The 9,191-nt window shown below is 56.1% G+C and overlaps 1 protein-coding gene across 1 annotated transcript; it reads right to left on the bottom strand.

Annotated features, from left to right (window-relative positions):
• Window positions 1–110: 110 nt before the first annotated feature.
• ATP6AP1 (ATPase H+ transporting accessory protein 1) lies at window positions 111–8,268 on the bottom strand. The gene is made up of 10 exons (XM_023200597.2): window positions 8,038–8,268; window positions 7,715–7,838; window positions 4,681–4,755; window positions 4,123–4,316; window positions 3,625–3,665; window positions 2,880–2,965; window positions 2,143–2,381; window positions 1,430–1,477; window positions 1,112–1,343; window positions 111–935 (listed from the first exon to the last, which is right to left on the bottom strand). The coding sequence occupies exons 1-10, from the start codon at window positions 8,205–8,207 to the stop codon at window positions 726–728; spliced, it is 1,419 nt and encodes a 472-aa protein (XP_023056365.1). The 5' UTR covers window positions 8,208–8,268; the 3' UTR covers window positions 111–725.
• Window positions 8,269–9,191: the final 923 nt, after the last annotated feature.

Genomic DNA, 9,191 nt, shown 5'->3' with positions numbered 1-9,191 from the left:
CCGCGGATGCCTCCTAGCCTCCCCCTCGCCAGGCTCCATCCTCCCGCATACCTCCGGCGAGCACGCGCCAAAAGCTCAGCGCAGAAATGAGCGACAAGAGGCCCAACGCATGGCGATCCGCGTTTACTTTATTAGGAAGGAAACAACCAAGCACCCCCTGCTCCTGCCAGGCACTTCCGGTGGGAACATGCCAGACAGCCGACGATCGCACCCAGCCCACCTGTGGAAGTGCCTTCCTTCTCAGGCCACAGAAATAAACCCCAGTGTACTGCTTATTGTTAGCACAATATCACCAGAAAACGATAACGACAGCCAAGCAGGACAGTTGAGTAGAACTTCCACACCCCAAAGTCAGGGAGCCCTATAACCTTAAAGAGGGAGCATTTGCTACACAAAAACACTATCCACAGCCAGGGATGATGTAGACACAAGAATAAATAAGGAGAAAGGGGACCCTAGAATTCACGTCCCTTACGCCTCACAGCGACTAAGCCTGGGAAGCTGGTTGGTCTAGCATCTACGCAGAATATGTACACCTTGTTGGGAGAGATGGGGGCAGCCCAGGAAAGCTCCTCAGCGGGCTGAAGAGGGAGCAAGATGGGCTGAGGGGAGCTTGGGGTTCATGCTGCGGTAGGAAGAGGGAAGCTCTTCAGTCCAGTGTGCTGCAGGGTGGGAAAGCAACAACACGGACACTGTCCCACCCTCAACCCCCCACTGGCATAGGGTCAGACAATCTGGGTCAAAGAAATGGTGGGGCCCTTGTGGTCATCAAAGCGATCCATGGTCTTGAGGCTGAGGATCATGTGCAGGCCGTAGGTGAAGATGAAGAGCATGAACAGGGAGGTCAGCAGCCCCATCCAGATGCCGGGGGAGAAGAAGCTGGCACAGTCGCTGGCATAGGAGAACTGCTCCCCCATCACATTGAAAGCCTGGATCTGGCAGACACACAGACATGGGTCAGAAAGGACCGTTGGGAGGCCCAGCAAGGACTGGGACAAGGGCAGAGCAGAGACAGGACTCTCAACTACATGCCCAAGCCCAAGCCTCTCTTCGTCTCTCAACCACCAGCCTGGGCTCCCCCACCTGAAGCTGGGCCACCCCTGCGCCATACCTGGAAGTCCTGAAGCATCATCTGCCAGGGGGAGGGCTGCGTGCGGGCCACGAGGAGACTGCCCTTCTTGCTCAGGCTGCTGACATACTCGCAGTGGAAGGAGTAGATGCTGGGCCCTGTGACCTGGGAAGCATTGAAGTAGGCAACGGAGCCATTGCTGTGGACTTCGAGGCGCTCCATGGTAAACCAGTGCCGGGCAGACACTGGGTAGAGGCGGTTGGCCAGAATGAACCTGGGGAAGGTGGCAGGGATGTCAGGTGAGCTGGGGAGGCTGGGGCCACACCAGCCTACCCACACCTCAACCACCCCAGGACTCACTTGAATGTCACTGTGGTACCAAAGAGTCGTTCATAGGTCAGTGAGAGCCTGCAGAGGCAGAGAAAGAGGTGCACTGTGAGGCTCTGGGAGGGCCTTTGGCATCTTAGAGGAACAAGTTCCTCAGCTCTGCTCTTACCTAAGCTGCCTTGGGTCCTTGCAGCCACCTGAAGAAGCAGTGACCCCACTTGACAGATAGGAAAACTGAGGATCCAGTCACATTGCAAGCCCAGAACAGAGCTGGAAGCCAGGACCCAGGTCCCCCTTGCCACCAGCATGGGGGTCCTTCCTCTGGTTCCCCTGAGCTCACTACCTCTCCTTTTACTCCCTCTTAGGGTCACTAAGGTGCCTGGGCTGGGCTTTGGGGGTGAGAGCAAACAGAAGGGCATGGTTGCCCCATAAATGCCTCAGGTAGCTGGCCTGGCATTTGCCCACAGAAAGTCCCAGAGGTTTTGCTCAAGGGGGAGGTGTTAACAACCAAGGTCCCAACCAAAGACTCACAAGCATGGGGAGGCAGAAGTCTGAGCAACTCCCCTCCAACAGCACCCCCCGCCATGACACCTCCTACATCCTCACACTGCCCAGACCCCAACCAGACCATGGCCATCCCCACCCCAACACACAGACCTGACCCTGGCTCCCTGCCCCACCTGCGACTCACAGTGGTGGGAAGGTCACCTGTGGTGGCACAGTCCTTCCCAGCCTAGTGCCCTTGCCTGGCAAAGGAGTCATTCCAGAAGGAGCCAGTCAGGTTGAGCTCCTGCACCCCAAAGGTGAGGGGAGTCAGGTCCTCCCACTGGTCCTTGTACGCCACAGAGAAGTTTTGGGCCCAGAACAGGATCCGGGGAGCGGTGTCATTGTAACTCACAGGAGGATGGATCACAGGTGATATTGGCTGTTTTTGTAGCAGCTGGCGACCTAGCCCTTCAGCCACCACCGCTACATCACGGGCCACCTGCAGAAACACCCAACCAGCCTTCTTTCAGCAGCCCTGGGAGACTGTCATACTCCAACCCAGCTGTCATGCCCTCCCTCCTCTCCCGACAGGACACCCTGTCCACTATCTCAAAGTCCCACCAGCCAGAGGAGGCCTTTCCTCCAGAAAGCTTTCCCTGATGGCCCCTAAACCCTGATGACATTCCTAGTCCCTCAAACTTAGGGTCATTTAGACTTAGTGTCCAAGTCTGCCACCCACAAGCCTCAAAGGACAAGATGGAAAGCTGCCCCTGGAATGGGGAGGCAGCACTTGAGTGCTCATCCTAGTCCTCCCCCAGAGTCAGCCCAGGGACAAGCCACTCCAAATAGTCACACCACAGGGGTCCTGTGCCTGATGCTTCCCCTATGCTGGGCCTCCTGGGCAGCCTGCCTGTGGCATACACCCCCCACCTCCAGACAGACTCACCACACTGCCTCTCCCTGCATGTCCCAGAGCCCCTGCTGGAAGGGCACATACCCTGGAAGGGCGGACCGCTGTGAGGGCTGCTGTGTACGGGACATCTTCAGACTTGAGTGTGCTCAGGACCTGCCCGATGACCTCATCTGAGGGTCAACAAAGAAAGCAGAGACTCAGGTCACCAGGCACCCTGTGTAAAGAAACACTCCCCACCGTGTGCTTTAGAAACCTTCTAGACCATCTGAAAGTGGTGTTTTTACTTTCCACTGAGGATCCTTAGGAGCAGCTATTTCTCATCCCACCCCCGTTCCCAGCCTCCCCCAGGGACAACTGTGGCTTCGGTCATTGACTTCCTAATGCCAAGCCCTACCTATGTGACATGAGAAAATACATATCAATACAGAAAACTCCGCATCCACCCATGAAAGGTTTGCGACTGCCTTTTCATGGGGAGTGACTGTTCTTTATTGCAAATAGATAAGTCCCCAGAATTGTTTTTCCAAATGTCTGCAGTCTTCTTAAATCCATAACTCAAGGATTCACACTGCATGCACAGAAACTGGCTCCATAGCGTCCGGCACAGAGGGCCCCCCCTGCCAAGTGGGGTCTGGCTGGACAGGGTCCTCTGCTAGGTGGTCCCTGGCTGGTCCTGGGAGCCAGCATTTCCCTGCTCCACTGTCAGCTGCCCCGAGAAGCAGGCGGGCCACCCTGGGAGTGAGGAGGCTGAGGAACTGCAGGCCAACTGTCTCTGTGGTCCCTGCCCAAGGGCTAGGTGAGGACGTGCATCCTCCCTGATTCTACTCACCATTGCCTGTGAGGACTTCCCTAGGTGCCATCAGACCAGAGCTATGGAAGACAAACAGAACGCCAGAGTCCTCAGGCGGCCTGGACCTGCGCTGCCAGTACCCTTCCCCCGCCCCAGTTTCTCCTCCCCACTAGCCCCACTCACCAAGCCTGCACACTCTTACCTCAGTGCCCACTCCTGGAAGCCCATCTCAACCCGAGGCTTCTCAGTCACACTCAAGTCCTAGCCACCTGCTCTGTGACAAGGGCCTGGCTAGGTGAGAAGGCTCCCCACCCACAGGGCTCACATGTGCCTCATCTCTGGAGCTAGGCACCAACTCCTGAATCACAGAAGAGGCCCTCCCCACCTCTTCTGGCCACACATGGCACCTTCTAGAAGGGCTGTGAGGGGGTGGGGAGTACTGGCATCTTTGGCCGAATGGTGCCACCACATGCCATAGCCCAGGGCCTTGCTGCTCTCTGGACCCCGAGGCTGGTGGTTGGGCCATGTGGGCAGTACCTGGCCGTGTAGGGCAGGCGAATGAGCAGCAGGGCGGGGAGGCTGGCGTTGAGCTTCAGCTCCCGCAGGGTGGCCAGGTCCACATGCAAGGGGCTGGCCCTGAGCTTCTCCTGCAGGTAAGTGGTCAGAGTGCTGACTGCATACCAGTCAACGGCAGGAAGCACCAGGGAGGAGGGAGCCAGGTCCAGGGCATTCTGGTGACAGGGGAGAGGCAAAAGGTGAGTTAGCCAGGGGCCAGTGGGCCTGGGCCAGCCCCCCAAACCTCTCTGGCAGGTCTCCTCTGGCAAGCCATACCCACAAAGGCTCACCAAGAAAGTGGCCCACACCCCAGCCCCTGACATTCAGGCCCCAGGCCTTTCTACCCCAAAGCCAGTGTCTCTGCTAAGAGTATGAGGTGGTTTTGTTGTTGTTGTTTGCGAGGGGGAGGCGGGGGAGGCGGCCCAGAGGAAACTCAGACCCAAGTACCAAGTAACCCTGATATGAGGTAAGAGTACAGTTCTTATGCTGGGAGAAGCACAGAATGTCCCCCATGGGCCCTGGCTGGGAGAGGACTCTTACCTCTAGATTAGAAAAGGCGCTGTCCTGCTTGTTTCCAAACACACCGCCATATGCTGTGAAATCCTCAATGCTCAGCTAATAGGGAAACAGGGGAGACATCTGAGGAGGTTTGACAAGGAATGGGGGGCCGAGGCAGGGGACAGCCACCTTCCCCGTGCATTCTCAGGGCCAGCAAAGTCTCACTGAGAGTCAGGTTCGGTATAGTGGAGCGCAACTGTGTGCTGGTAGTGCTGGGTGGGAGACTCGCCTCTTCCCTCCAGCACTGTCAAGGCAGGGTGAGAAGACATGGAAGGCAGGCATGGGGGTGGGGAGATCTGCAGGCAGCTGACTTCTGGTAACCTCAGGAGTAGGAGTCAGCTGCCTTACCCGCCCTACAGACAAGAGGAACTGGGGAGGGAACAGGGAAGCTGCGGGGGAGGGGGTGGGGCAGCCAAGAGCTTTTGCAGCAGGCCTCCCAGCCAGAGAAAATGGGAGTCGGCTATGTCCAGTCTGGACAGGACCCTCACCCCACTTGCTTTTGGTGGAAGGGGAGAGAGGTGAGATCTCAGAACATGCGCAGGAAGCACTGAAGTCTTTTGAGCTCTTAGGACCACAGTGGCCCTGACCCCATCCCTTTTCCTGTACAACTTACAGATGTCCTTTCGCTCCTACCCCCCACTCCAATCTCCAGCTTCCTCTGGCCTTTCCCAGTTAGGCCCTGAGGAGATTTTAATCAGCTTCCCTAACCTGTTTGGTATATACACTCGCCCAGTCTCCCCTCCCTTGTGGGCAGGACCTTGCTGCTGTTTGGCTGCCTGGGCTCCCAGTCGGAAAGCCCAGGAGTTGCTGGTGGGTTCTGTGGGCTTTCTTTAATTGAGAAATCACACCACTCCCTGCTCCCCATTACCCAAGGCTTTCTTACACATTTAGAACTGCAACTGACCTTCCCCCTCATGGCCTACAAGGTCCTACTTCATTGCCTGGCCACCTGAAAACCATCTCCTACATCTCCTACCCCTTTCTCTCACTCACTGTGCTCCAGTCACACCAGCTCTTCCTTGAGCTTGCCAAGAGCACACCTCGCCCAGGGCCCTTGCATGTGCTGTTCCAGGAATGTCCTTCCCCCAATGGCTCCCTCCCTCCATTAAGATCTCTGCTCAGATATCACCTCCTCACCTCCTCAGTGAGGCCCGGTCTGACCACCCTTATCTAAAACAGCATCCCCGTCACTCTGTCCCCTTAGCCTGCTTCCTTCCCTAAAGACTATAACACTGACATCATATAATATACCAACTTAGTATTTACTGGTCACCCTCATGAGAATGTCAGCTTCCTGAGGGTGGAGGATTGGGTTCTTCTGCTCACTGCCATATCCCCAACACTTCACAATACCTGGCACATAGTAGGCTTTCCATATTGGGCAAATGAATGAATGGGTGAATGCCGTAAGACTGGGGGATCCTGGCTAGATGTTTTATGTGGATTATAAGAATTCCCCCTCACAGGCCGGGCGTGGTGGCTCACGCCTGTAATCCCAGCAGTTTGGGAGGCCAAGGCGGGTTGATCACGAGGTCAGGAGTTCAAGACCAGCCTGGCCAACATGATGAAACCCCCGTCTCAAAATACAAAACAAATACAAAAATTAGCTGGGCGCAGTGGCAAGTGCCCTGTAATCCTAGCTACTCGGGAGGCTGAGGCAGAGAATTGCTTGAACCCAGGAGGTAGAGGTTGCAGTGAGCTGACATTGCACCGCTACATTCCAGCCTGGGCAACAGAGCGAGACTCCGTCTCAAACAAAAAAAAAAGATTTCCCCCTCACAGCCCTCTGATGTAGGTGGTGTCTTCATTTTACAGATGTAGAAACTGTCATTGATAAAGATTATTTCATGCCTCCAGTGGCTGGTTACATGGTGGAACTAGGACTCAGTTCCTATCTGACTATATTATTATTATTATTATTATTATTATTATTTTTCTTTTGAGACGGAGTCTTGCTCTGTCGCCCGGACTGGAGTGCAGTGGCCGGATCTCAGCTCACTGCAAGCTCCACCTCCCAGGTTCACGCCATTCTCCTGCCTCAGCCTCCCGAGTAGTTGGGACTACAGGCACCCGCCACCTCGCCCGGCTAGTTTTTTGTATTTTTAGTAGAGACGGGGTTTCACCGTGTTAGCCAGGATGGTCTCGATCTCCTGACCTCGTGATCCGCCCGTCTCGGCCTCCCAAAGTGCTGGGATTACAGGCTTGAGCCACCGCGCCCGGCCTGACTATATTATTTACCACCTCCTGAAAAGACTTCAGGCCACCATCTGCCCACACAGCAACGAAGGGAGACTACAAGGGCAATGAGGCATACAGGCCAGCAACAAGGGAGGGCCTAGCAGACACTTGCTATCTTAGAATCATCTCATGGTCTGCACGCCCGCTTTGGGGGCAAAGATCCTGGATGGGAGGGAAAACAGCAGGTTATGAGCTCCAAGTGGGAGGGAGGATTGACAGACTCAGGCTGGAACCAAAATGGTGTCTATCAACTGTAGTGAAACATTGTATCTCGACAAACCTTACTTTCCTTGGCAGTGAAACCGAGTAATGACATCAGTATAGCAAGTGCCTACAAAGCACTAAACAGGTGATTATTTTCCAATTATCAGTATTATGATCATCATAGCTAGAATTACAACTGTGCCACCCATTAGCTGTATGAGCTTGGGCAAGTCAGTTAACTTCAAGCCTCAGTCTTCTCATCTATAAACTAACAGGGACGATAATCCCCACCCACCATATTGGAGTAAGTCCGATATCAAAAGTGCTTGGTAATCAGTAGGTACCTGGCCTCTGATCCGTCGCTTCTTCCAATCAAGTTGGTGCCATTTCTAAGGCTGTCGCCATGCCCACTGAAGCGTTTACTACAGGCCTTCCCATGAGAGGACCCACACCTCCCTACAGTTGGGACAAGGTCACTGAAGCTTCCCTTGGGCAATGGGCGTCAGTGTCATGGGGGGAGGGGTTCCTGGCTGCCTCCCGATGACCGGGGGAGAGTGGGCTGGGGCAGGCGCACCTTGTCCTGCAGGAACAGCAGCACATTCCGGGGACCCAGCTCCAGGGCGGGATCTAAGTAGGCAGAGAGTTGCAAGTCGCTGGTGATGTGGCCTTCATGAGTGTCCGCAGGAGCCCACAAGTCCCTGGCAGGGGACAGAAGAGGTGCTGTCAGACGGGGGCGCATGTGGACTGGAGCTCTGTCGCCGGCAGATTCGCTGCGACCCCCGAGCAAAGAACAGTCCACCTCTGGGCCTCACCACCCCTCGCCTAGGACAGCGCCGGAGTCGGAGTCGGGCGAGGGCGCCTCAGCCGCCACAGCGCATCCCACCCCGGCCCGCTCACCGGTCACTGGACCACAGCACCAGCGGGACCTGCTGCTCCGCCGCTGCCGCCGCCGCCGCCGCCGCCGCCGCCGCCAACGACAAAAACACCGGCAGGCACGGCATCCGCCAGAGCGCCTGGGCGCACCGCTGCCCCATCCGCACTGGAGCCGTCGCCGTGGCCGCCATCATAGCCTCAGCCTCCACTGCTTCAGCTGCCTCGACAGCCGCGGATCAGGTGACCGTTGCCCCCGCCCGAGCCCCGCCTCGCACCTCCATTGGCCCAAGCGCGGGCCGGCCGGCAGGGCCGCAGGTAATTGGACCAAGTGCATGCCACTCGCAGCCACTCCTTCTCACTGGTTGGCTGTACGTGTCTCCAGGCACTCACACTCCGAGTGGGAAAGGGGATGGGGCCCAGCTAGACCGACTAGGACGAGACAAGAGGGACAGGGAGGCTCCGCGGAACCCTGCGCGCACCCTACGCGTTCGCCCGTCCGTTTTTATTCATTTATTTATTTATTTATTGTTGTTGTTGCGCTCTTCTTTTCTTTCTTTCTTTTTTTTTTTTTTTTAGAGACATGGTCTCCCTATATTGCCCAGGCTGGTCTCGCCTACCCCCACCCCCCAGCTCAAGCGATCCTCCCGCCTCAGCCTCCGGAAAAGTGGGACTACAGGCGCGCGTCGCCGCACCCGGCCAATCCTTATTTTAATCCTTTTCCTTAAAATTGCAAAAGTGATGTCTTTTTCCTGCAGATGGACCCTCCCTGATACAGGTGAGAAGAGACTGTAATCCCTTAGAATGAGGACAGAAGTGGGCCCAGGATAGCATCTGCGGGAACACCCAGCACTTACTTTGGGTGGAAGGAGAAGGGTCCAGAAAAGAGATCGGACAAGGACCAACCAAAGAGGAAAGGGGAAAACCCAGAGCGAAGCGTGGCTTCAAAGACACCCTAACGGGCCGGGCACTTTGGGAGGCGGAGGCGGGCGAATCTTGATCAAGAGATCAAGATCATCCTGGCCAACATGGTGAAACCCCGTCAATACTAAGACTACAAAAATTAGCTGGGCATGGTGGCGCACTCCTGTAGTCCCAGCTACACGGGAGGCTGAGGCAGGAGAATCACTTGAACCCGGGAGGCGGAGGTTGCAGTGAACCAAGATCACACCACTGCACTC

The sequence above is a fragment of the Piliocolobus tephrosceles genome, unplaced genomic scaffold (assembly GCF_002776525.5).
Source record: "Piliocolobus tephrosceles isolate RC106 unplaced genomic scaffold, ASM277652v3 unscaffolded_19802, whole genome shotgun sequence".
Taxonomy (NCBI): Eukaryota; Metazoa; Chordata; class Mammalia; order Primates; family Cercopithecidae; genus Piliocolobus; species Piliocolobus tephrosceles.
The sequence above is the reverse complement of the archived record's forward strand: the minus strand, read 5'-3'. Positions and strand labels throughout refer to the sequence as shown.